The sequence below is a fragment of the Lampetra fluviatilis genome, chromosome 40 (genome assembly GCF_964198595.1).
Source record: "Lampetra fluviatilis chromosome 40, kcLamFluv1.1, whole genome shotgun sequence".
In the NCBI taxonomy this organism is placed as follows: Eukaryota; Metazoa; Chordata; class Hyperoartia; order Petromyzontiformes; family Petromyzontidae; genus Lampetra; species Lampetra fluviatilis.
In genome coordinates, this window is record NC_136314.1 from 7,064,793 (window position 1) to 7,092,398 (window position 27,606).

Genomic DNA, 27,606 nt, shown 5'->3' on the forward strand with positions numbered 1-27,606 from the left:
GCAGTAGTAGTTGTTGTTGACTCCAATTAGCAGCAGTAGGTGTGTTGACTGCAGCAGCAGTAGTAGTTGTTGTTGTTGACTGCAGCAGCAGTAGTAGTTGTTGTTGTTGACTGCAGCAGCAGTAGTTGTTGTTGTTGACTGCAGCAGCAGTAGTTGTTGTTGACTGCAGTAGTAGCAGCAGTAGCAGCAGTAGTAGTTGTTGACTGCAGCAGTAGCAGCAGTAGTAGTTGTTGTTGACTGCAGCAGCAGTAGTTGTTGTTGACTGCAGCAGCAGTAGTTGTTGTTGACTGCAGCAGTAGCAGCAGCAGTAGTAGTAGTTGTTGACTGCAATTAGCAGCAGTAGGTGTGTTGACTAGAATAGCAGCAGCCGTAGTGGTGAAATAAGTTCCACATTCGTACGAGAACGGCTGCAGCAGCAGCTGCTGCTGCAGCTGCAGCGGGGACCATGAAGACCTCGCGGCTCCTGCTGCTGCTGCTGCTGCTACTCGCCTCCTGCTGCAGCTGCAGCAGCGCGGCGCGGAGTGTGGAGGGGAGTCGAAACCAGGGGGGGCCCAACGTGGTGTTCGTACTCACTGACGACCAGGACGTAGTCCTGGGGGGCATGGTAAGAGGGGCGGGGTGGGGGGGGGGGTGTGTCTGTGTGTGTGTCTGTGTGTGTGTCTGTCTTGATGTGTGTCTCTGTGTGTCTGTGTGTCTGTCTTGATGTGTGTCTGTGTGTGTGTATGTCTTGATGTGTGTCTGTGTGTGTGTGTCTTGATGTGTGTCTGTGTGTGTGTGTGTCTTGATGTGTGTGTGTGTGCGTGTGTCTGTGTGTTGGTGTCTGTCTTGATGTGTGTCTGTGTGTGTGTCTGTCTTGATGTGTCGTTCTTGATGTGTGTGTGTATGTCTTGATGTGTGTGTGTGTGTGTCTGTGTGTGTGTCTTGATGTGTGTCTGTGTGTGTGTCTTGATGTGTGTCTGTGTGTGTCTGTGTGTGTGTCTGTCTTGATGTGTGTGTGTCTGTGTGTGTGTGTGTGTGTCTGTCTGTCTTGATGTGTGTTTGTGTCTGTGTGTGTGTGTGTCTGTGTGTGTGTCTTGATGTGTGTCTGTGTGTGTGTCTTGATGTGTGTGTGTCTTGATGTGTGTGTGTCTGTGTGTGTGTCTCTGTGTGTGTGCGTCTGTGTGTGTGCGTCTGTGTGTGTCTGTCTATCTTGATGTGTGTGTCTGTCTTGATGTGTGTGTGTGTCTATCTTGATGTGTGTCTGTCTGTGTGTGTGTCTTGTCTTGATGTGTGTCTTTGGGGAGCGGTGGTGTATCGGTTAACGCGCTGCCCTATGATCCCGGCGACCCGGGTTCGATTCCCGCTCACGGCCAACACCAGTGACAATTATCTGAACCGGTCCTGGGCCCCCCTAGGTCGACTCAGCCTCAAATGAGTACCTGGTGCGGTGTGTAGTAAACATTGCCGTTGGGGAGACACATTTGTTGATAACAACATACATGCCAGATCATTGTCTCGTGTTTGAATTCCTCTCGTTGGCTCTCTCTCTCTCTCTGCCTGTCCATCCGTAATGTCCGCCTGAATCACTGTCTGTCAAACTTGTCTCATTGGTGTCATCACCTGCACGTGTCTCTCTGCCCACCTGTTTGATCGCCCGCCTGTCTCTCCAGCACATCATCTGTCTAATTGCGAGTGTCTCCCTGCCCGCTGTCCCATTCCCCGATTACATGCAAGTCCTAAGCGCCTGGCATTTGTGTTGTCTCGTTCAACACGTGGCCGTGCCCTGTCGACATTCACAATGTTTGTAGTAGTGATTTATAACAATAGTGATTTATAACAATAGTGATTATAACAATAGTGATTTATAACAATAGTGATTATAACAATAGTGATTTATAACAATAGTGATTTATAACAATAGTGATTTATAACAATAGTGATTTATAACAATAGTGATTATAACAATAGTGATTTATAACAATAGTGATTATAACAATAGTGATTTATAACAATAGTGATTTATAACAATAGTGATTATAACAATAGTGATTATAACAATAGTGATTATAACAATAGTGATTTATAACAATAGTGATTTATAACAATAGTGATTATAACAATAGTGATTTATAACAATAGTGATTATAACAATAGTGATTTATAACAATAGTGATTATAACAATAGTGATTTATAACAATAGTGATTTATAACAATAGTGAAGACTTCCCGGCTCTGGGGGCCACGTGTGGCTCACTCAAGGGGCCGTCAATAAATGACGTCACGCACCTGGGGGGGGGGGGGTATCAGACGATGTGTGGCGAGGTGGGGGGGGGTTGAGAAATGTGACGTCACATCAAAATGCGCAACTTTAAATAAACATAGACAACACGTTCTACTTAATTAAATAAACTTGTGTGACTTTACCGAAAGAATCAAAGAGTATGCTTTATTATCCTTTTGAGACTCTAGTGGTAGTGCCTTACGCCGGCAATGCATACTCCAAGGCAGCCTATTTTAGTAACGTGATTGATTCAGCTCACGGCCAATACCAGTAACGATTATCTGAACCAGTCCAGCCTGGGCCTGGTGCGATGTGCAAACATCGCCTCTAGGGAGACAAAGGCGGCCGGGTGTGGTGCTGACCACCCTACCACCCCATCTTGTGCCGTTCCAGCCTTTAGAACCCTTGCCTCAACCGTCTGTTCAGGCTATTCGGGGGGGGGGGGCTTTGTCTTTTTAATATAAATGTATCAGTAAACGTTACGTAACGTGTCCTGAATGAATTGCTGTGACGTGCGTTGACTAATGCTCAACTCGTTTGACGCAATAACGCAGTGGAGTGTGACTACAGAACGCACTGCGTGGCGATGTTTCCCCAGTCACGCGCCTGCGTTGACTCATAAAAGCGCAGGAGCTCAGCACGTGATGTCTCAACCTGCCCTGAGCCCCCTCCACCCAGAGGTCGCAACCGGATACCCGTACCCTACCCGATACCCGGCTACCCGTACCCGGCCGGGTACGGGTAGCCGTTTGCGACCCTGGTGCGGCCGGGTACGGGTACGGGTAGACCGTGAGTCACTGGTGAGTAACTGTTTGTCACTCATTTCCCAACGTCTTGTCTCTTCTCACAATTCAAGTTCCTAGAATCAACCCACCCGCGCCTGCAACATGGCTTCATCCCAGAGGTCGCAATCGGGTACCCGATACCCGTACCCTACCCGTACCCGGCCGCGATGGGTAACGACACGATATGCTGCCTACGCGTCTCTTAAAGATAACCGCACGTGCGTCTTGCCGGCTGCAGACGGTAACCGCTCGGCGTCGAGAATGATAACCTGGGGCACGTTACCACACGTGTTGCCACAGTCGGTCGCACGGATCCATTTAGTGCAGCAGCAGCATCATCATCGCGATCCATGGGCGTTTTTGTCATTCCTTTCCACTTTCCTCTCTGCCTTGTGCCGGTCTTCTCCAGGAGTGGCCAAATCTTCCTGGCGGCAATCTCCTCTTGTGTCGTCGTCATCGTCAAGACGTTCTCTGTGCGGTCTCCCTCTCTTTCCCGGTTACTTCCATTTTACTGAACAGCAACACACTTGAAATCTTCCTGTTGTTGTCCATGCTACACGTGGGTTGTCCAAAGAGTGTCAGTCCCCTTTCTCATCACTGCCTGCATCATCAACATTCTTCTCACTTCTACGCCGGTCATTCTTTGTGTCCAGCGAAGATCCAGCAGTATCCCTCTGTAGCAATGCGTTTCTAACGCCAATATCTGATCTCTGTCGGTATTGTATTAAGTCTCGCAGGGCTGAATGCAGCATACGGATGTAGGGGATCTGCGAGCCACCCTCACGCACCACGCAAACACGACGTCACCCGGGCCAAGGCGTGCCAGACGGGAATGTGTATTGGAGATGGGTTAAAGGGCGCTGTGGGACGGGTGTTCGAGGTTGGTTGTGGAACGAGTGTTGATGTGCATTGGTGAATAACACTGGTCAACAACTTAAAAACATTTTTTTCTGGCCTGGACTTTTGCAGCTGTTCTAGACTATTTTCAGGGTGCTGATTCCAAATCTGATCTCAGATTTGCTCTATCACATCTCATTTTTATGCTATCGGCATACCCCATTTGCATTGATTTTACCCAAAATTAACTGTCACTTATGATTGCAAGTTGTTGCGAGTCAGTGACTGCTTTAGTGTTAAAATATGGTGCTGTGTTTTTAGAATAGTGTGTTTATAATATAATTGTATGTAGATATCCACATTTATTTAATATTTTTCTTCTGCAGTTTTTATTGAAAATGCAATATTTTACATCTCAAAAACCTGATGTGATAGACAAAAACTGAAGCCAGCTTTGGAATCGGCACCCCAAAATTACATTATTGCCGTTGGAATACCTTATGCCAGAAAAAGTGTGTTGACCAGTGTTAAAGAAGTGCTTCAAAGCATTCTCGACTCCTCTTCACGGAAACAAAAACACCGATTCTTAAGCCCAGCATAGAAGGTAAAGGTGCAGCCGTGCAGTTGCGCGCTCGCATCACTGCTGCGGGAAGGGCTTCCGCTACGATGCAGCCCCCTAGACATTCGTTGTTGCCTCCGCTTCCACGCTGGCCGAAACATTTTGTAAGAGTTTGGAGCACCCACACTTAGAATGATGGCTTTAATCGAAGTTGTCTTGTGGTTGTTGTTGTTGTTTTTTGACTTGCATCCCGCTGGGATTTGTGCACACAGCGTTGGTGTACGGCGCTTTTTTTCCGGAAGACTTTGCAGTTTTTTCCTGGATTTTTCTGTTTGCGCGTAGTCACTTTAAGGCGTTTTCTTGTTCATGTTTTTTGTTTGTTGCGGTTGCACCCGATTCAAGAGCCGAATGGCTCACAGGGCTACACCAAATACATGAAACTGAAACACACGTTACCCCCACCACGTGCGACCCGCCGATCCGACTACCCGCGGTGTAACTCACAAGGTACTGCTGGGTGGGCAGAGGGTTTAAGCAACTTTTTTGTTTATTTTTACCCTTTGACAATCTTCAAACAACCACCTTTTTTTGCGAACGTATTCAACCGATGACACGTGCGCGTTGGGAGTAACGTTTGGTTGTGAATCGCGCGCGGACCTGCACACGCGCGCCTCGTGAGCTCAGGAGTGGCTGCGTCGTGTAAACCCAACAGCTGTGGACGCTGTTGCCGGGTCAAACTGACCGTGGCTTTGTCGTCTTTCTCCCCGCCTCTAGACCCCGCTCAAGAAAACCATCGCCCTCATTGGAGACGAAGGGGCGACCTTCACCAACGCGGTGAGCGCACGGACCGTCGAGTGATCGGCGACTCTCTCACCGACCGCCGCTCCGATTAAGTAACAAATCGATCGGACCGCACCAGGGGATCGGCAGCCAAAGTTCTAGATTTTAAGCTTTCGTGACTGCAAGGATTCATACTCTTAGGTTTGTTCGGTAAAGTCACGTAGGTAAAAAATAATAAAAATAAAATAATAATAATAAGTGAAAAGAAATCAATTCAATCACGACGTTTCGGAGGCAACACAAGTCTCCGTCTTCAGGTGGGACCGTCACAGCTAAATTTACCGTATCAAGTGAAGTTCCGTGCCCGGGGGGAATGGAGCGAGTGCTGTGAACGGGATTGAAAACACAATCGAGGTTTTTTTTGGGTCGGATCGCGTAAATATAAACGCGTCGTTAAGCCCGCCACCACCCGACAGGGCCGCTTAGTAAAGGTTGTCACGTAAACAGAACGTGCCAATTCTAGCACAGCACTACACCGGTGTGTTGGAGAGCAAATCCACAACATTTACAACCCGAGTACGACGTTTCGACACATTTATATTTACGCGATCTAACGCAAATAACCTATTCTGTCATATTAGTCGCGAAAGCCTCCGTGGGATAGAAAACAGAAAACGTGTTCAAAGCCACGCACCCCCCCCCCCGCCACCGGCGACCTCTGACCCCTCATCTACAACCGCCGCTCCTCCCTCTCCCAGTTCGTCGCCAGCCCGCTCTGCTGCCCCAGCCGTAGCAGCATCCTGACGGGCAAGTACCCGCACAACCACGGCGTGGTGAACAACTCGCTCTCCGGCAACTGCAGCAGCGCCGCGTGGCAGAAGCTGCAGGAGGCGGACGCCTTCCCCGTGCACCTCCACCGCGCTGGCTACCACACGTTCTTCGCCGGGAAGTACCTCAACCAGGTGCGTGCGTGCGTGTGTGCGTGCGTGTGTGCGTGCGTGCGTGCGAGTGTGCGTGCGAGCGAGTGTGCGTGCGAGTGTGCGTGCGTACGAGTGTGCGAGCGTGCGAGTGTGCGTGCGAGTGTCCGTGCGTCCGTGCGTGCGTGTGTGCATGCGTGTGTGCGTGTGTGTGTGCGAGTGTGCGTCCGCGTGTGCGTGCGTGTGTGCGAGTGTGTGTTGAACTTCTTTTGCGCCGTACCGTAGCCGCCAACCGCGCCCATCGGAGGCTGCGGGGGAAGGGCAACAAACTGAAAGACGGAAAGCGTAAAGAAATTAGTTTGTCAATCTAGATAGCGGCTTCCTAATATATCGAAAGCAAGAGCGTTCCAGACGGCCGTAGAAGCACATCTGAAGGCGACGGTCTTTGTTCGACGGTTAGCCAAAAGCCGCCGCTGTGAGGATGAGCGAAGTTCGCGTGACGGTTTATGCTCCTTAACGAGATCAGCGAGGTACTGTGGTTCATCTGTGGCAAGCGCTTTGTGTGTAATGAGTGCAACCTCATCATGTATTCGTTTGGCACCCGGAAGCCAACGCATGCAGCTTGGTAATGTTTTTGCCAGACGTCCCGTAGAGTAGTGAGTTGCAATAAACAGTCTGTTAAAGGCTGCATGGAGGAAATAAAACTCAACTAAACAACTTCAAGGACAGTGCATACATTTTCAGAGTTGTGTTTTTCGTTTGCATTCCGACTGCAGGTATTGTGGTCAATGCAAACATGACTCCTTGTAAAAAAGGTGTCAGTTTTGTTGCCAGATAAAAGGGTAAAAAAACATTATTATATTATTATTATAAACTATTTTTGTTTTACCAGGTAAGGCTCACTGAACGATATAGGTCTTATTCAGAGGCGACGTGGCCACAAACGATAGCCCGACGAAGTGGCTCATCGCGTGCAAATGTACAGCAGCCAAATACTCCAAACACACACGTTCATTCTAAAAGTGGAGGGAAAGACCGGAGGACCCGGAGAAAAATCCACGCGACCGCAGGGAGAGAGAAAGAGAGACAAACACAGAATCCAAATGTACAGCAGCAGGCGTCAGGGTCGGGATCGAACCAGCGACATCCTGCACACCTGCCGAGGTAGTTAACATCTTGGTCATTGCATCAGCGCAGCATGTTGTGAGACAACGCTTGTCTCCTCCTCGTCACAATCCCTCCGTTCCCTGTTGCAACCCCTGTCCCCCCCATCATCTCTCTCCCCCCCCTCCCCCCAGTATGGTGACAAGTCTGTTGGAGGAGTGGCGCATGTCCCTCCAGGGTGGGACGTGTGGAATGGCCTGGTGAGTGTCGGCACGATAACACACACGCGTTAACACACGCGTTAACACACGCACGTTAACACACGTGTTAACACACACGGTAACACACGTGTTAATACACGTGTTAACACACGCGTTACCACACGTGTTAATACACACGTGCATTCCTTAATGGTCTCTGCCTCGCCCACCATCCTACGGCAGTTTGCGCGGCTTAACGCTGTAGCAAAGAAAGATTAATGTCCCCCGCGTAGCGTCAGCAGAGACTCGAGGCAAGTGCTGAAGGCCGCCACGGCACACGAGGGGGGGTGGGTGGGTGGCCAGAATGACGTCCAGCAGCTTTTGTCTCCCCAGCGGCGATGTTTAAACTGTACCCATTTGACGTTGAGTCGACCTAGGGGAGGCCCAGGACTAGTTCAGATAATTGTCACCGATGTTGACTGAACTCAGGCCGCCGGGTTAACAGCGCGGCGCACGAACCTGCATGCCACGCGAGGTAGTGGACATCGCCTAGTCATCGTGGCGTGCAGTTGTCTCACTCGGTTCACGCTCTGGACGCAATCTTCTCCGCCGCAGTCACCGACGGACAGACGGAGCTTCCCGTGTCTCTACACGCCTCTCTGTTAACCTGTTCAACCAGACATGGGCACACTTTGGGCATTTGATAGACACGACAGTCGGAGAATTTCGTAAACCAAACGGCACATGCTCTCATTCGCACAGTTGGCTACGTACGGTACGAAGCAAGTGCAACAACAACATACAACTATGAGACATCTCCTTTACCAGTGGCAAAACATAGTAGTAGGCTTTTACCCTTTCAACTGGTACAAAAACTGACACCTTTATACAAGGCATCATGTTTGCAATAACCACAACGCAAGCAGTCAAAATGCAAACAAAAAGAAACAACTCTGATAATGATGATATGCACTGTCCTTGAAGTTGATTGGTCCACACCCGAGACAGCTTTTCTTAGAGCCTAGTCTCCATTGGTGTTGGACCAGATGACGCCAAAAGGCGCACAACTCAAAAACCGCGCACTATCAGAGTATTGAGAGCTCGGGGTAAGCATTTACACCATTGGAACCTCCTTTTCCAGTAAAAAAATAGGATAATTGTTTTTTTACCCTTTTATCTGGTAACAAAACTGACACCTTTTTTTACAAGGAGTCATGTTTGCATTGACCACAATACCTGCGGTTGGAACGCAAACGATAAACACAACTCTGATAATGTACGCACTGTCATTGAAATGTATTGGTCCACACCCGAGACAGCTTTTCTTAGAGCCTAGTCTCCATTGGTGTTGGACCAGATGACGCCAAAAGGCGCACAACTCAAAAACAGTGCACTATCAGTGCATACAACGCACATGCTGCGACATCCCATGGGGAGCAGCCTCGCGGCTTTGTGTTTCCACACCGCATCTCCGTGATCTCGTTGATTCTGGCGCGAACTAAGGAGCCAACTCGTGAACTAACGAGTTAACATACGAAGTAACGAACTAACAAACTAACCAGCGAGCGAGAAAACTCCCCGCCGGCCACGAGTTTGCTGGAGCCCAGGGCAGCGTTGTGTGGCGCCAGCTCGCACAAGAGGACGTGGGGCCCAGGGCGTCGTGGCGGGTCTCTCTCTGCTGCTCTTACTTCGCTCTGGAGGGGATGGTGCCCAGGGCCACATCCTGGGAATAACGCAATTACCGTGTCCCCTTCGTTACGCTACAAACTTGCTCTGTCCGCGAATTTGGCTATCCGCGATGCGCGTCTGGAACACTGCACGACTACTGACTGCATCGAGAGAGAAAGAAAGTGAGGAGATGAAGTGATGAGATGAAGTGATGAGACAAAAAGTTGCGTTGTACAATATTCGTAGATCCAACAATACCGTTACCCACAAAATGTGGCTACACACGAGCATCTCCGAAACGTAATCTCCTCGTCACGAATATCGAGGGAACGCCCGTGACACCCGTGACGCCCGTGACCCCGTGACGCCCGTGACCCCGTGACCCCGTGACACCCGTGACGCCATGACACCGTGACCCCGTGACCCGTGACACCGTAAGTAACGCCATGACCCGGTGACGCCTGTGACCCCGTGACGCCCGTGACGCCCGTGGCGCCGTGACCCCCGTGACGTCGTGACCCCGTGACGCCATGACGCCCGTGACCCCGTGACGCCCGTGACCCCGTGACGTTGTGACGCCCGTGACGCCCGTGACCCCGTGATGCCGTGACACCGTGACGCTGTGACGCCCCTGACCCCGTGACCCCGTGACACCGTGACGCCGTGACGCCCGTGACGCCTGTGACCCCGTGACCCCGTGATGCCGTGACACCGATCTTATTTCCCTGCCGGCGCCTGTCCCCTGCGCGCGATCTCTCGTCCGCAGGTGCAAAACTCCAAGTACTACAACTACTCGCTGTCTGTCAACGGCAAGCTGGAGGAGCACGGAGCGGACTACGGCAAGGACTACCTGACGGACCTCATCGTAAGACTCGGTGCCGCCCGGCGGTCGCGGGCGGCGATGGCGTCCGCTACGACCGCGGTGGTTTTGCGATTGGGCACGCACGGGCGCCGTTGTGGATGTGAATTGGGGATCTATAAACGCGATCGATCGATGGGAACGCGTGATTGTTTCCAAGGCGCCTTTCTGAAACCGCGGCCCCTCTACGTGGACGATCGTTCTCCCGTGAAAACATCCGAGCCATGAAATGTAAATATGTTGACGCATTGAAGTTGTTCCTGTTGTTTCAATTCTAGATTTGAAGCTTTCGTGACTGCAATGATTCATATTCTCAGGTTTTTTCGGTAAAGTCACGTAGGTAAAAACATTAAAATTAATGAAAGTAAAATAAAACAAAACAAAAATAAAATTCACGACGTTTCGGAGGCAACACAAGTCTCCTTCATCAGGTGGGACCGTCACAGCCGAATTGATGCAGCTAATTCGGCTGTGACGGTCCCACCTGATGAAGGAGACTTGTGTTGCCTCCGAAACGTCGTGAATTTTATTTTTGTTTTGTTTTATTTTACTTTCATTAATTTTAATGTTTTTACCTACGTGACTTTACCGAAAAAACCTGAGAATATGTTCCTGTTGTTGTTGATGATGGTGTGGGTTCAATCCAGACCCTTGACGCCTGTTGTATATTTGTAATTTGCTCTTTCTCTCTCTTTCCTTCCCCGTGGTCGCGTTGACTTTTCTCTGGGTCCTCCAGTTTTTCCCTCCACATTTAGAATCAACGTGCATTTCGAGTACACTGGTCAACACACTTTTTCTGGCATAAGGTATTCCAACGGTTTTAATGTGATTTTGGGGTGCCGATTCCAAATCTGGCATCAGTTTTTGTCTATCAAATATTGCATTTTCAATAAAAACTGCAGACGAAAAATATTAAATAAATGTGGATATCTACATCAAATTATATTATAAACACACTATCCTAAAAATACAGCACCATATTTTAACCCTAAAGCAGTCACTGACTCGCAACAACTTGCAATCATAAGTGGCAGAGTTAATTTCGGGTAAAATCAATGAAAATGGGGTATGCCGATAGCATAAAAACGAGATGATAGAGCAAATCTGAGATCAGATTTGGAATCAGCACCCTGAAATTAGTCTAAAACAGCTGCAAAAGTCCAGGCCAGAAAAAAAAATGTTTTTTTTTTGTTGACCAGTGGTATTTGGCTGCTATAAATGTACACGCGATAATAAGCCACTTCGTTGAGCTATCATTAGTGGTGGCCAGCTCGCTTCTGTATAATAGCTGCATAGCTCAGTGGGGCCTTACCTGGCAAAAGTAACAAAACAAACGAACGAATTCCGTTGCTCGGCAGGCGAACCGCTCCCTGCACTTCCTGGACGGCTGGAGCCGCCGCCTCGCGACGCCGTTCTTCATGATGCTGTCGACGTCGGCCCCCCACTCTCCCTGGGACGCGGCCCCCCAGTTCCAAAACAGCTTCGTCGGAACCAAAGCCCCCCGCGACGGCAGCTTCAACGTGCACGGCAAGGTGCGGGGGGGGGGGGGCGATGGCGAGGGGGGAGCGAATCCGGGCATCTGGCCGCCGGGGATGAGGCCGACATCTGTCAATTGCGGCGGGCAGATTGGTCTCGGCCGGCCCACCCACCCACCGAAAATAATAATGAAACAATGGCCCACAGTGGCCCACAGTGGCCCTCAGTGGCCCACAGTGGCCCACAGTGGCCCACAGTGGCCCACAGTGGCCCTCCGTGGCCCTCCGTGGGCCTCCGTGGCCCACCGTGGCCCGCTGTGGCTCTCTGTGGCCCTCCGTGGCCCACCGTGGACCGCCGCCGAACCGGCGTTTTGACGTCGGTCGTCGTCGCCGCCGATCCGTTGCGACGTCAGAGCGCGAGAGGGTTTATCGTCGAGCCGTAGCGCCCGCGTGGAGCTCAGGCAGTGCTGGTCGGGACCTCGCTTCTCAGGCTTGTTTACACACGTGACGTTGTTTCACTTGCAGCCAATTCGGTGGATTTGATAATTTCGCGTTGGTTTGTATCGTGCTGCCGTGTCCTCGTGTTGAGTTTAATGACTCGTCGTCATGCCGAGGGTCTGCTGCTGTGCCCCGCAGCTTTATGATTAGAATTTTGATGATTGTTATTGTACGTATGATGAACTTCTTTCGTGCCATACATTGCCAACCGTGCTTATTGGAGATGCGGGGGAAGGACAGCGAACTGTTTACCCTGGCAGGCACGCCGCAGCTTCCATATCGCGAGCTAAAAACTTCCGCAGACAAACGCAGGCTAATGCACGTTCGGTGCTTTCGGTGACCCTGGCAAATCCCAGTGCAACAGAAACCTTGTTTTGTACCCACGCCGCACAGTGCTCAAGCTTTGCTAAAAACTCTCCAAGCCCCTCTGGCAAAGTGTTAGACATAGCGCGTGTGTGTGCGTGGGTGTGTGTGGGTGTGTGTGGGTGTGTGTGGGTGTGTGTGGGTGTGTGTGGGCGTGTGTGTGTGGGTGTGTGTGTGAGTGTGGGTGTGTGTGGTGTGTATGGGTGGGTGTGTGTGTGAGTGTGTGAGAGTGTGTGTGTGGGTGTGTGTGAGTGTGTGTGGGTGTGTGGGTAAACATCGCCACTGGGGAGAGAAGGGGCGTGGTGCTGGCCACCCACCCCCGAGTGTGCCGTGCCGGTCTTCATAGGTGCTATTCTCTAATGCAGGGGTGGGGAACCTTTTTTCTGCCAAGGGCCATTTGGATATCTATAACATCATTCGCGGGCCATACAAAATTATAAAAATTTGCCCGTCATATTTGGTCAAACATTTCATTAACTCACCCCTAATGCGATGGCTGGAACTGCTTCTCTTGGCGAGGCGTGTGATGTTAGCTGGTATTGATGATGTTGCTACTCGCAACTGTTTTTCCAGGTTTGCTCCGAGATTTATTGAATTTCGAGTCCCGCCTGCGGTTGCCTTGGCAGGGCCACACCAAATGATTTCGCGGGGCCTCTTACGGCCCGCGGGCCGGACGTTCCCCACCCCTGCTCTAACAGGACTTGTCCCAACAGCCTGTTAAGGCTACATGGGGGATCTTTGTCTTTGCATGACTTTTTCCAAACTCGTCTAATTCCAGGACAAGCACTGGCTGATCCAGCAGGCCAAAACGCCGATGTCCAATGACTCCATCAACTTCCTGGACAACGCCTTCAGGAAGAGGTGGGTGGTGGCGTTTCGCGTTCCTCCTCTGCCTGGGCAAGTGCTGTAGCGTCTGTTCTGGTCTGAGAATGGATGATGCCTGAGACCCTGGGGGGCAGAGATTGAAATGGGCTCCTTTGGACCGTGGACCCAAGTGTGGTGGTGAGATGTTAACTACCTCGCCTGCTATACAGGAGGTCGTGGGTTCGATCGCGACCCTGAAGATGCCTGCTGTGTATTGAGTCTGCATCTGTCTCATCATCATCACGGTGGCTAGGAGATGTTAACTACCTCGCCTGGTATGCAGGAGGTCGTGGGTTCGATCCCGACCCTGACGCCTGCTGCTGTATACTTGGAGTTTGCGTGTCTCTCTCTCCCCGTGGTCGCGTGGATTTTTCTCCGGGTCCTCCGGTTTTTCCTCTCCATATTTAGAATTGAACAACGTGCTTTTAGAGTATTTGGCTGCTATAAATTTCCACGTGATGATGATGATAAACCATTTCGTTGAACTGTCATTAGTGATTGCCAGGTCGCTTCTAGATTAGAGATACACAGCTCAGTAGGCCTTACCTGGTAAAATAAAAAATAGTTTAGTTTTAGTATTTTGTGTTTTTATGAGATAATATTGTTAATATGTATTCATTATTTGACAATACGTATGATGATCATGTGTATAAACGTTGCTGATGCTGCTTTTGACCTCTGGCCGAGCCACCACTGTCCCGTGGTCAGACCCGAGGGCAGAATGTTCTGGTTCAAATCCCGCTTGGGGGAGAGTGGGGAGCAGGCAGGTCATCGCAAATCACAATCCCCTCGGGGGGGGGGGGGAGGAGGTCAAGAAAACGAGTCCCAAACTCTTTGGTTCTTTCGGTAAAATCACGTGGGTATAAAATAAAATAAATCACGACGTTTCGATCGCAACACAAGCAAGCAATCATCATCAGGTGGGAAAAGCACTGCAAGAAAACAATTTTGCTGAAGTTTTTTTTTCCTTGCTGTGGTTTCCCACCTGATGATGATTGCTCGTGTCGCGATCGAAACGTCGTGATTTATTTTATTTCTCTACCCACGTGACTTTACCGAAAGAACCAAAGAGTATGGATTCCTGCAGTCACGAAAGCTTCAAATCGAGATTAAACGAGTCCCACTTTGTCCGGGAAGTCGCCAGCGGTCGTCGAGGTGGAGAGACCGGTCCCCTACCAGAGGAACGTCGAATTTCCAGCGCCGCTCTCGGACACAACTGTCGGCCGAAAGCAGGGGACGCACGGCCCAGAGGTCGCCCACCGTGGAGATGGAGCGATGGAGGTTTCGCCTGGACGAGCAAAAATAAATGGGAGCCGTCGCACGGCGGCGTCGGCCTTCATCCCGCGGTGGATTGAGAGCAAAATGTCACAGCGGCGATCGTTTTTTGTCGCGCGCGAAGCTCTCCGCGGGGTGGGTGGGCGGGCCGGCCGAGACCAATCGATCCCGGACACCCGGATTGGAACCCAGCCTCTGTGACCTCCCCTCTAATCTCGCCGTGCCGCCACCGCCGCCGCCGCGACCGCAGGTGGCAGACCCTGCTGTCCGTCGATGAGCTCGTGGAGAGACTCGTGAAGAAGCTGTCGTCGCTCAACCTCCTCAACTCCACCTACATCTTCTTCTCCTCTGACAACGGCTACCACTCAGGTGGGCGGGGGGCGGTCACTCAGGTGCGGGGGGAGGGTCACTAAGGTGGGGGAGGGGGTCACTCAGGTGGGGGGGAGGGGGGGATCACTAAGGTGGGGGGAGGGGGTCACTCAGGTGGGGGGGAGGGGGGGTCACTCAGGTGGGGGAGGGGGTCACTCAGGTGGGGGAGGGGGTCACTCAGGTGGGGGGGAGGGGGGGATCACTCAGGTGGGGGGGAGGGGGGGATCACTAAGGTGGGGGGAGGGGGTCACTCAGGTGGGGGGGAGGGGGTCACTCAGGTGGGGGGGAGGGGGTCACTCAGGTGGGGGGAGGGGGTCACTCAGGTGGGGGAGGGGCGGTGACTCACGTGCGGAGGGAGGGGAGGGGGGGGGTCACTCAGGTGGGGGGGGGGGGGGCGGTCACGCAGGTGGGGGGGGGGGTCACTCACGAGAGCCCTCCCTCTCCCCCTCGCTTGTCTCCGACAAATGCAATGCGCCGGTTCCTACCAGTATAAATGTGTGACATCATATCGTACGTGAGAGTCGTTGGTGAACAATCACGTGTGAATCTGCCAACATGAAATAACTACGGTCAAATGTAAATCCATGCGATGGCCTCGAACGATATGAGAGACCTTTCTAAAGTCACCGGTCGTTCACAATGCGGTCTCCGAGGGTAACCAGCGAGCGCGAACGAATGACGTCACGCGTGCAGAGCGTCCGCTGAATTCGTTTTTGTTTCGCTTGCAGTTACTTAGCAAGTTTGCCGGAGTGGCACCCATGCCACTGTGATCGACTAACCACCACCCCACCCCCCCCCCCCCCCCAGGGCAATTCTCGCTGCCCAACGACAAGCGGCAGCTGTACGAGTTCGACATCCGCGTGCCCATGCTTGTGCGCGGGCCGGGAATCAAGGCCAAGCAGATCCTGCGGGTGAGCGACGCTCGGGGTCAAAAGGTCGAAGCAATGTTCCAAATCGCTCGGGGGGGGGGGGGCGGTGTGCTCATTCCTGCGTCCCCTTTACAGCGCCGAGCCGCTGGCGGATATTCCACTTTCTTGTGGCAGGGGTGAGCGAGACAAAACTCAACGTAAACAGTTTTGTATTTTATTTATAAACGACCTGGTCACAAATGATAGCTCAACGAAAAGTGGCTCATCACGTGGAAATGTCTAGCAGCCAAATACTCAAATGTGGAGTGAACAACCGGAAGACCCGAAGAGAAATCCACGCGACCACGGTGAGAGAGAGAGAGACACGCAAACTCCAAATATACAGCAGCAGGCATCACGGTCGGGATCGAACCCACGGAACCAAAGAGTATGGATCCTTGCAGTCACGAAAACTTCAAATCTAGAATGAACAAAAAAAAAACTAAAATGGTCCTCATTTTACCGACACTGCGGAGGGCTGATGGGCTGAGTCAACGGCCAACCAGGATTTAGACCTCGCAGCCCCCGCTCCGATTGCGAGCCGCTACTGGCCAATTATTACCACGCAAGTAGCCCCCTACAAAGTAGTCCCTACTCTGGTAGTCCCCTTACATGCGAACAAAAACCTGAGCGGTGACGCAGCGGTTAGGGAACTGCGCTTTGAACCCGGCAACGCGAGTTCGCGGCGGCGAATATTCGAACCGGTCCTGGGCCTCCCCTAGGTTGACCCGGCGTTAAATAAGCGCCTCGGAGTGCCTTGCGTGGTGGAGATGTTAAAAATAAATACTTCCGTGTTTATAGTTTTAGTTGAAACTTGACCTGACTCTGGGTTGCACCTTCGCAGGCTCCCGTGATGAACATCGACCTGGGGCCCACCTTCCTGGAGCTGGCCGGAGTGAGCGTCTCCCAGACGCGGATGGACGGCATGTCCATGGTGCCTCTGCTGGTGAGCGACGGCGGGAGGGCGCGGACGAAATGTTAACTACCTCGCCTGGTACACAGGAGGTCGTGGGTTCCATTCCGACCCTGACGCCTGCCTATATTTGGAGTATGTGTGTCTCTCTCTCATCATCATCACGGTGGCGAGGAGATGTTAACTACCTCGCCTGGTATGCAGGAGGTCATGGGTTCGATCCCAACCCTGACGCCTGCTGCTGTATATTTGGAGTATGTGTGTCTCTCTCTCTCTCATCATCATCACGGTGGCTAGGAGATGTTAACTACCTCGCCTGGTGTACAGGAGGTCGTGGGTTCCATCCCGACCCTGACACCTGCTGCTGTATATTTGGAGTCTGCGTGTGTCTCTCTCATCATCATCACGGTGGCTAGGAGATGTTAACTACCTCGCCTGGTATACAGGAGGTCGTGGGTTCCATCCCGACCCTGGCGCCTGCTGCTGTATATTTGGAGTCTGCGTGTGTCTCTCTCCCCGTGGTCGCGTGGATTTGTCTCCGGGTCCTCCGGGTCTTTTTCCTCCACATTTTAGAAAGTGCATCCAGACTATTTGACTGCTCTAGATTTCCACCTGATGATGATGAGCCCACTTCGCTGAGCTATCATTTGTGATCGCCAGGTCGCTTCTGAGAAAGAGCTATCACAGGTCAGTGCGGCCTTACCTGGGAAAATATAAATAGTCAAAAAAATAGTGAGTTTTAGTTTAAACGTCGGCGTTCCCTGCCGACCCAGGAAGTGTCATTTATCACCAAGGTGCTGTGAGGTCTGTTGCGTCGTTCGTGCAAAACTGCATCTCACATCGCTGTGGAAGATAGAAAAGCAACAGAATAAACCAAGGACATCGCACCTGGCAAGACACAGAAGCCGCGTGGCACAGCCAAACCACGGTCAATCAATTAAAGTTCTGAGGTCAACAAATAAATGTTTTAAATGGGACTTAAATAGTGGAAGGGACTTAATTGGACACATATATTACTTAATAATAATACAATTATCATATCATTATTATAAGTGAGGTCTCAAAACACTCCTAAATCATTATACGGCAACTGTTTAATTAAAAAAAATAGTTCCGCACCTCCGATTAGCGCGGTTGGCTACGTACGGTGCGAAAGAAGTTCAACACAAATACTACACTATACACTCCACTATAGACTACTATATACTATACTACACACACTACGTTATACAATACACTATACACTACACCACTATACTAAATTGGTAACTTTTTTTTGTGTTTAGTTTCTTGTCCTTCCCCCGCGCCTCCGATTAGCGAGGTTGGCTACGTACGATGCGAAAGAAGTTCAACATTCATACATACACCATACATGATACATGTGTCGTTATAATCACTGCTGAGTTGTAAATAGGCCTCAATCATTACACGGTCATTGTTTAATCATGAATCCATTGCAAGTTATGAACGTATCGTTGCGACCGCTGCTACTGCTGCTGCCGCTGCCGCTACTGCTGCTGCTGTTGCTGCTGCTGTTGCTGCTGCTGCTGCTGTTGCTGCTGTTGCTGCTGCTACTGCTGCTGCCGCTGCTGCTGCTGTTGCTGCTGCTGTTGCTGCTGCTGCTGCTGTTGCTGCTGCTGCTGCTGCTACTGCTGCTGCCGCTACTGCTGCTGCTGTTGCTGCTGCTGTTGCTGCTGCTGCTGCTGTTGCTGCTGCTGCTGCTGCTGCCGCTGCTGCTGCTGCTGTTGCTGCTGCTGTTGCTGCTACTGCTGCTGCCGCTGCTGCTACCACTGCCGCTACTGCCGCTGCTGCTGCCGCTGCTGCTGCCGCTGCTGCTGCTACCACTGCCGCTGCTGCTGCTGCCGCCGCTGCTGCTGCCGCTGCCGCCGCTACTACTGCTGCTGCTGCCACTGCTGTTGCTGCTGCTGCTGCTACTGCGTGCAAACTCTGTGCAGCACCCCGTGGACAAGGCAGTGGCGGCGGCGCCAGCGTGGCGCTCGGACTTCCTGGTGGAGTACCAGGGGGAGGGACACGAGGCCGACCCGGCCTGCCCCAAGTTGGGCCCAGGAGTCGCGGTAAACACCGCCCCCACGCCCCCCCCATGCCCCCCCACACCCTACCACCCCACCCCCACGCCCCCCCACACCCTACCGCCCCCCCCACCACGCCCCCACCCCCACGCCCCCCACACCCTACCGCCCCCCCCACCCACGCCCCCCCACCCCCACGCCCCCCACACCACCACATCCCCCCCCCCCACTCCGCTACCGTGGGTGACGCGCCGCCGAGGGATGAGCGTCAACATCGCCTCTCGGGCGGCCGGGCGTGGTGCCGGCCACCCACCTCCTCGTACGTCGTGGGCGGCCTTCGGAGGTGCTGCTCGCTAACGGCACTTGCCCCAAAAGTCTTGAGGATACACGGGGGGGGGGGGGGAGATCTTTGTGGCACCACGGTGGCTGGGAGATGTTAACTACCTCGCCTGGTGTACAGGAGGTCGTGGGTTCGATCCCGACCCTGAAGATGCCTGCTGTGTATTGAGTCTGCGTCTGTCTCATCATCATCACGGTGGCTGGGAGATGTTAACTACCTTGCCTGGTGTACAGGAGGTCGTGGGTTCGATCCCGACCCTGAAGATGCCTGCTGTGTATTGAATCTGCGTCTCTCTCATCATCATCACGGTGGCTGGGAGATGTTAACTACCTCGCCTGGTGTACAGGAGGTCGTGGGTTCGATCCCGACACTGAAGATGCCTGCTGTGTATTGAGTCTGCGTCTGTCTCATCATCATCACGGTGGCTGGGAGATGTTAACTACCTCGCCTGGTGTACAGGAGGTCGTGGGTTCGATCCCGACCCTGAAGATGCCTGCTGTGTATTGAGTCTGCGTCTGTCTCATCATCATCACGGTGGCTGGGAGATGTTAACTACCTCGCCTGGTGTACAGGAGGGCGTGGGTTCGATCCCGACCCTGAAGATGCCTGCTGTGTATTGAATCTGCGTCTCTCTCATCATCATCACGGTGGCTAGGAGATGTTAACTACCTCGCCTGGTGTACAGGAGGGCGTGGGTTCGATCCCGACGCTGAAGATGCCTGCTGTGTATTGAGTCTGCGTCTGTCTCATCATCATCACGGTGGCTAGGAGATGTTAACTACCTCGCCTGGTGTACAGGAGGTCGTGGGTTCGATCCCGACGCTGATGCCTGCTGCTGTGTATTTGTAGTTTGCGTGTCTCTCTCCCCGTGGTCGCGTGGATTTTTCTCCGGCTCCTCTGGTTTTCCCCTCCACATTTAGAATCAACATCACGCGTTTGGAATATTTGGCTGCTAAACATTTCCACGTGCAAGGCCGCTTCGTTGAGCTATCATTTGTGACCCGGTCGCTTATGAAAAAGCGCTACATAGCTCAGTGGGGCCTTACCTGGTAAAACAAATCTTGTTAAGTTTACTCCTTGGTTCTTTCGGTAAAGTCACGTAGAAAGAAAATCAATTAAATTATAGAATGCGACATTTTGATTGCAACACAAGCAATCGTCATCAGGTACAAAACAAACCTAGTTAACTTAGAAATACAATGCAATACAACACAGAGAGTCGGCTAGCACAACAGTCAACACTCTACGTGACTCTACCGATAGAAGCAAAGAGTAATTCCTGCAGTCACGAAAGCTTCAAATCGAGTTGAGTTTCGCTTCATTCCCTCCGTGTAGCCTTTAACGGACTGTTTATTGCGACTCGCTACTCTACGGGACGTCTGGCAAAACACATTACCGAGCCAAAATAAAAACGGCGTGTTCGCACGCGGTGCCGCCCTGTGTGCAGGAGTGCTTCCCCGACTGCGTGTGCGAGGACGCGTTCAACAACACGTACGCCTGCGTCCGCACGCTCTCCGGCACCGTCGACCTTCAGTACTGCGAGTTTGCCGACACCCAGGTGTGTAGGGGGGGTTAGTATCGGGTTTCGGGTAGGGTACGGGTATCGGGTAGGGTACGGGTATCGGGTAGGGTACGGGTATCGGGTAGGGTATCGGGTAGGGTATCGGGTAGGGTAGCCGGGTATCGGGTAGGGTACGGGTATCGGGTAGGGTAGCCGGGCATCGAGTAGGGTACGGGTATCGGGTAGGGTAGCCGGGTATCGGGTAGGGTAGTCGGGTATCGGGTAGGGTACGGGTATCGGGTAGGGTACGGGTATCGGGTAGGGTACGGGTATCGGGTAGCCGGGTATCGGGTAGGGTACGGGTATCGGGTAGGGTAGCCGGGTATCGGGTAGGGTAGCCGGGTATCGGGTAGGGTAGCCGGGTATCGGGTAGGGTACGGGTATCGGGTAGGGTACGGGTATCGGGTAGGGTAGCCGGGTATCGGGTAGGGTACGGGTATCGGGTAGGGTAGCCGGGTATCGGGTAGGGTAGCCGGGTATCGGGTAGGGTACGGGTATCGGGTAGGGTAGCCGGGTATCGGGTAGGGTAGCCGGGTATCGGGTAGGGTACGGGTATCGGGTAGGGTACGGGTATCGGGTAGGGTACGGGTATCGGGTAGGGTACGGGTATCGGGTAGGGTATCGGGTAGGGTAGCCGGGTATCGGGTACGGGTACGGGTATCGGGTAGGGTACGGGTATCGGGTAGGGTACGGGTATCGGGTAGGGTATCGGGTAGGGTAGCCGGGTATCGGGTAGGGTACGGGTATCGGGTAGGGTAGCCGGGTATCGGGTAGGGTACGGGTATCGGGTAGGGTAGCCGGGTATCGGGTAGGGTAGCCGGGTATCGGGTAGGGTACGGGTATCGGGTAGGGTACGGGTATCGGGTAGGGTAGCCGGGTATCGGGTAGGGTAGCCGGGTATCGGGTAGGGTACGGGTATCGGGTAGGGTAGCCGGGTATCGGGTAGGGTACGGGTATCGGGTAGGGTAGCCGGGTATCGGGTAGGGTACGGGTATCGGGTAGGGTACGGGTATCGGGTAGGGTAGCCGGGTATCGGGTAGGGTAGCCGGATATCGGGTAGGGTACGGGTATCGGGTAGGGTAGCCGGGTATCGGGTAGGGTACGGGTTTCGGGTAGGGTAGCCGGGTATCGGGTAGGGTAGCCGGATATCGGGTAGGGTTTCCGGGTATCGGGTAGGGTACGGGTATCGGGTAGGGTAGCCGGGTATCGGGTAGGGTAGCCGGGTATCGGGTAGGGTACGGGTATCGGGTACCCGGTTGCGACCTCTGCCTGGCGGAGCCGGCCACCCACCTCCGTCGTGTGCCGTGGCGGCCTTCACGGTTTGCTCGCTCGTGGCGCTCGCCCCCGAAGTGTGCCGAGGCTCTGCGGCGTGGCGGGGGTCTCTGTCTCTGCAGGCCACGGTGGAGCTGTACAACGTGACCGCCGACGCGCACCAGCTGACCAACATCGTGAAGGCCGTGGACCCCAACCTGCTGGTCTCCATGAACCAGCGCCTCATGGCGCTGCAGTCGTGCGTCGGCGCGGCGTGCCGCAAGCCGGCGAGCGAGGCCCTCGGCCCGGTGAGAGGGACGCTCCGTCACCATTTGTTTGTTTTCATCGTCATTGTAGTTTTAGTTTTTTATAGGAGCTCGATACAGAGCACGAACCGCGACGTAGGGGGGGGGAGGTTATGGGAACTCCGCGGACCCTTCCCCTGCCGTCCATGCTGTCGGCTCCCTGCTCCCGTTAAACTCCAGGCAGCCTCAATGCCTCTGCCGCTGTCTTTAAAAAGCAAGATTCAATGTTGCCCGCTGCTGCTGCTTGCACAGCATCACGAGATGCGATCGCATTTGAGACGCCGTATGGATCTCCGTCATAACTGTGCTGTAACGTGTGTTTACTGTGCATGTGTGTGTGTGTGTTTAGTGTGTGCATGTGCGTGTGTGTTTACTGTGTGTGTGTGCGTGTGTGCGTGTGTGTGTGTTTACTGTGTGTGTGTTTACGTGTGTGTGTGTGTGTGCGTGTGTGTGTGTTTACTGTGTGTGTGTGTGTGCGTGTGTGTGTGTTTACTGTGTGTGTGTGTGTGCGTGTGTGTGTGTTTACTGTGTGTGTGTGTGCGTGTGTGTGTGTTTACTGTGTGTGTGTGTGTGCGTGTGTGTGTGTTTACTGTGTGTGTGTGTGTGCGTGTGTGTGTGTTTACTGTGTGTGTGTGTGTGCGTGTGTGTGTGTTTACTGTGTGTGTGTGTGTGCGTGTGTGTGTGTTTACTGTGTGTGTGTGTGTGCGTGTGTGTGTGTTTACTGTGTGTGTGTGTGTGCGTGTGTGTGTGTTTACTGTGTGTGTGTGTGTGCGTGTGTGTGTGTTTACTGTGTGTGTGTGTGTGCGTGTGTGTGTGTTTACTGTGTGTGTGTGTGTGCGTGTGTGTGTGTTTACTGTGTGTGTGTGTGTGCGTGTGTGTGTGTTTACTGTGTGTGTGTGTGTGCGTGTGTGTGTGTTTACTGTGTGTGTGTGTGTGCGTGTGTGTGTGTTTACGTGTGTGTGTGTGTGTGCGTGTGTGTGTGTTTACTGTGTGTGTGTGTGTGCGTGTGTGTGTGTTTACTGTGTGTGTGTGTGTGCGTGTGTGTGTGTTTACTGTGTGTGTGTGTGTGCGTGTGTGTGTGTTTACTGTGTGTGTGTGTGTGCGTGTGTGTGTGTTTACTGTGTGTGTGTGTTTACTGTGTGTGTGTGTGTTTACTGTGTGTGTGTGTGTGCGTGTGTGTGTGTTTACTGTGTGTGTGTGTGTGCGTGTGTGTGTGTTTACTGTGTGTGTGTGTTTACTGTGTGTGTGTGTGTTTACTGTGCGTGTGTGTGCGTGTGTGTGTGTGTGTGCGTGTGCATGTGTGTGTGCGTGTGTGTGTGTGTGTTTACTGTGTGCGTGTGCATGTGTGTGTGTGTGCGTGTGTGTGTTTACTGTGTGTGTTTACTGTGTGTGTTTACTGTGTGTGTGTTTACTGTGTGCGTGTGCATGTGTGTGTGTGTGCGTGTGTGTGTTTACTGTGTGTGTTTACTGTGTGTGTTTACTGTGTGTGTGTTTACTGTGTGTGTGTGCGTGTGTGTGTGTTTACTGTGTGTGTTTACTGGATGTGTGTTTACTGGATGTGTGTTTACTGGATGTGTGTTTACTGGATGTGTGTTTACTGTGTGTGTGTTTACTGTGTGTGTGTTTACTGGGTGTGTGTTTACTGTGTGTGTTTACTGGGTGTGTGTTTACTGGATGTGTGTTTACTGGATGTGTGTTTACTGGATGTGTGTTTACTGTGTGTGTGTTTACTGTGTGTGTGTTTACTGGGTGTGTGTTTACTGTGTGTGTTTACTGGGTGTGTGTTTACTGGATGTGTGTTTACTGGATGTGTGTTTACTGTGTGTGTGTTTACTGTGTGTGCGTGTGTGTGTGTGTGTTGGCGACAGCTGTAAACACCGAGGTCACCGCAGCGTGGACGGACGGGAGGAGGCGATCTACGTTTCTTAAACACCTTCAACTAAAGACGACGGGGGAGACGACGAGTGAACGAACGCGACCCTCGGCGCGCCGCGGTGGCTATGAGATGTTAACTACCTCGCCTGGTGTACAGGAGGTCGTGGGTTCGATCGCAACCCTGACGCCTGCTGTACATTTGGAGTTTGCTTGTCTCTCTCCCCGTGGTCGCGTGGATTTTTCTCCAGGACCTCCGTTTTTTTCCCTCCACAATTAGAATCAACATCAGACGGTTCAGATTATTTGGCTGGCTATACATTTCCACGTGATGATGATGATAAGAAGCCGCTCCGTTGAGCTATCATTTGTGATAGCGACGTGGGCTCCGAAGAAGAGCTACGCAGCTCAGCGTGGCCTTTCCCGGTAATTGAACATGTTTAGTTTAGTTTAGCAAAAAGCACCGTCCACAACCCGTGAAGGTCGTCACGCGGACAGCAGGGATTTTTTCGCACTTTCGTCGAAACCAGGGTCGCTACCGTCGTGACGCGCGTCCGTGACGATCCGCAAAAGGGAACGTGTCCCGTCTCCACGCGCGCGAGGCTTCGTGCGTGTGGCGACAACGTGCGGTGCTCGCAGAGGCTCGGACCGCACATTGGGGACCGGCAATTAGACATTTTACGTAACGTTTTGGGGTGTTGGCGGGGCTGGGGAAACATCTGCTACCCATAACGTAGATTCCTGCCACGGCGCCATGAGGCTCCCATTAAAGCAACGCGGTGGTTTCAAAATCCGCACGCCCCTTTTTAACGAGCACATCTCATTCCAGGGGCACCACGGTGGCCAGGAGATGTTAACTCCCTCGCCTGGTATACAGGAGGTCGTGGATTCGATCCCGACACTGACGCCTGCTGCTGTATATTTGGAGTTTGAGTCTCTCTCTCCCATCATCATCACGGTGGCTAGGAGATGTTAACTCCCTCGCATGGTGTACAGGAGGTCCGTGGGTTTTATCCCAACCCTGATGCCTGCTGTATATTTGGAGTCTGCGTGTCTCTCTCATCATCATCATCACGGTGGCTAGGAGATGTTAACTACCTCGCCTGGTGTACAGGAGGTCCGTGGGTTTTATCCCAACCCTGACGCCTGCTGTATATTTGGAGTCTGCGTGTCCCTCTCTCCCCGTGATCGTGTGGATTTTTCTCTGGGTCCTCCAGTTTTTCCCCCCTCCACATTTAGAATCGACGTCATGCGTTCAGAGTGTTTGGCTGCTGTTCATTTTTACGTGATGGTCAGCCCACACTCCGTTGAGCTATCATTTGTGAAACAATTAGCTACATTGCAACTCAGTGGGCCTCGCCTGGTAAGAGAAAGCCATCCCCCGCTCGGCCGACACTGGGCTAGTTTGTGGGCTGCCATGGCAGTTTCTACCTTTACTCATCCAGTGTCGCCTAACCCTCAGCATCCGCCAAGCCCTCTGGTTCATTCCACTCGCCGTGCGGCTGATGCAGATGCAGAGCAGCAACTGCAATGTCACATTCAGGTGCGTGAAGCCAGGCAACCGCGCTAAGAGCGGCGGAGTGGACCATCGTCTAGATTTGAAACGTTCGTGACTGCAGGGATTCATATTCTTAGGTTTTTTCGGTAAAGTCACGTAGGTAAAAATTTTAAATTAATATTTTATTTTACTTTTATTAATTTTAATTTTTTACCTACGTGACTTTACCGAAAAAACCTAAGAATATGGACCATAGTCGCCGCCGCGATGTCCGCTTCCTCTGTGCGGCTCGGGCATTGCGTCGTCGTACGTTGCACGGGGTCTGTGAACCCTGTTGATAATTGAAAGAATGTGGGATTGTTTACCTCCGGGAGTGTGGCGCGCGGCATGGGAGCGAGTTCACAGAGCTCACGTGGCTCTTGAAGCTTCGTTGCGAGAAACGAGCCAGCGCTGGCCCCTTCAAGGACGTGGCCCAGTGCGCGGGGCTTGGCACGAGCCCTGCGGTGGAAACGCAGGGTCACCGACCGCCGCGCTCGCACCGACAATCGGGAACAATCCACACCCGGAGCTCCTCGTGGCCTCGTTTAACGAGGGTGCGGCGACGCTGAAAGAGCCGCGGTCATCGGCCGGACCTTGCAGGGTGACGGTGATGGACCTCGGTCTCGTGGTTTATTGTTTTCAGCCGTGGGCACGAAAAAAAAGGATTATCGGTACCCACCATATGTGGCGAATGCTCTCCGTGATTTTCTTGATGCATTTTATCTGTACGATGGCAAGACCAGCGTGGTAGCTTTGTATGAGATGAATGCCGTTTAAAGAGCTTGCGTGGTACGTTTGACGGAGAATATAGCATCGTTTTGGCAGAATAAGGAAGAAAATGAGACGGTACATCTGCGAAGCTTTCTGCACGTGGTGGAAGCTCACGGCATGTGCCACCTCACGATGTTGGTACCGACCACCGAGACTCCCGTGGCTCACGGGGCACAAAAAAACTAAAATGCTGCCCGGTGGCGGACGTTGCGCAACGTCGAGACTTCGACTCCCGCCAGGCCCAACCGCTCGTCATCGTCATCATCGTCGTCGTCATCATCGTCGTCGCCATCATCGTCGCTGTTGTCATCGTCGTCATCATCGTCATCATCATCGTCGTTACCGTCGTCACCGTCGTCGTCATCGTCGCCGTCATCACCGTCGTCGTCATCGTCGCCGTCATCACCGTCGTCATCATCGTCGCCATCGTCGTCATCGTCATCATCATCGCCGTCGTCACACGTCCAGTTGTGTGCAGCGCGTTCGACCGGCACGCGCTGCGCCCACTGCGAGCCTGATCCGGCTGCCGGTCGTGGTGGAGTTGTTGTGCCCGAGTTGTTGTTGTTGTGTTTACTCGCGTGGAGGTTTGCGTTTGATGGTTTTTGCGGGGGGGGGGGGGGGGGTTGTGGGGCGAGGTGCGTTTCCGCAGATTTTTCCGATGGCAAAATGTGAATGTTCGTCCGTGACGCTGTGGTGCCTTACCTTGGGGGGAAGCGCGAAACGTCAGGGACGACGCCCTTGGGGGGGTTTGTTTTTTTTGGGCGTCGATCGCACGCGCGCGCGCGCCGTTTTTCGCGGAGATTGACCTCCGCCAACCGGCCAATCGGCTCTCCGACGGGCAAATAATAGCGACGGAATCACCGCCTCACGCTCGGCATGGGACGCTCCACCGGCGTTTCCTCTCGAGGGTTGGCGATGACTTTGTTGGGCCCTGGCTTCTTTTTGTCTCTCTCTCTTCTGCCGACGCGATTCATCTCGGCGGACCGATGTGAACGCGCGTGTCGGGCTGGGTGGGTGGGTGGGGGGCTGGGTGGGTGGGAGGCTGGGGGGCTGGGTGGTCCACATGCCGCTAGCCCAGCGGTGGGCAACCTGTGGATCCGGAGCTGCGTCTCGGCTCTTCGAGGGCTGCTTGGCGGAGTGATTTAATGAAGAACCACCCAGTCACGAAATCTCTCAGTCACGATGTAACCACCACACCGCCTCCTCGTATTCGCCGCACACAGTGCGTTGTTGTGGCCCTTGGAATATTGAGGGTTTTTTTTTACACGGAATTTTTTTTTAAATGCCTCCTTCTTCTTCTTGGT

At 52.8% G+C, this 27,606-nt stretch overlaps 1 protein-coding gene across 1 annotated transcript; it reads left to right on the forward strand.

Moving 5' to 3' along the window:
* Window positions 1-329: 329 nt before the first annotated feature.
* Window positions 330-27,236, forward strand: LOC144946177 (N-acetylglucosamine-6-sulfatase-like). Its single transcript, XM_078874992.1, has 14 exons — window positions 330-604; window positions 5,217-5,276; window positions 5,981-6,184; window positions 7,438-7,503; window positions 9,878-9,976; window positions 11,329-11,502; window positions 13,085-13,167; window positions 14,696-14,814; window positions 15,622-15,725; window positions 16,567-16,668; window positions 18,591-18,710; window positions 20,453-20,563; window positions 21,961-22,125; window positions 23,991-27,236. Exons 1-14 carry the CDS (start codon window positions 446-448, stop codon window positions 23,994-23,996), a joined length of 1,572 nt encoding a protein of 523 aa, XP_078731118.1. The 5' UTR covers window positions 330-445; the 3' UTR covers window positions 23,997-27,236.
* Window positions 27,237-27,606: the final 370 nt, after the last annotated feature.

What these genes read in the sequence shown, in the direction of transcription:
- LOC144946177 (XM_078874992.1), top strand. Translation starts at nt 446, where the DNA reads ATGAAGACCTCGCGGCTCCTGCTGCTGCTGCTGCTGCTACTCGCCTCC. An exon ending in GACAACGCCTTCAGGAAGAG is followed by an intron (nt 13,168 to 14,695) that starts GTGGGTGGTGGC and finishes CCGCGACCGCAG; the next exon opens with GTGGCAGACCCTGCTGTCCG. An exon ending in TGTCCATGGTGCCTCTGCTG is followed by an intron (nt 16,669 to 18,590) that starts GTGAGCGACGGC and finishes AACTCTGTGCAG; the next exon opens with CACCCCGTGGACAAGGCAGT.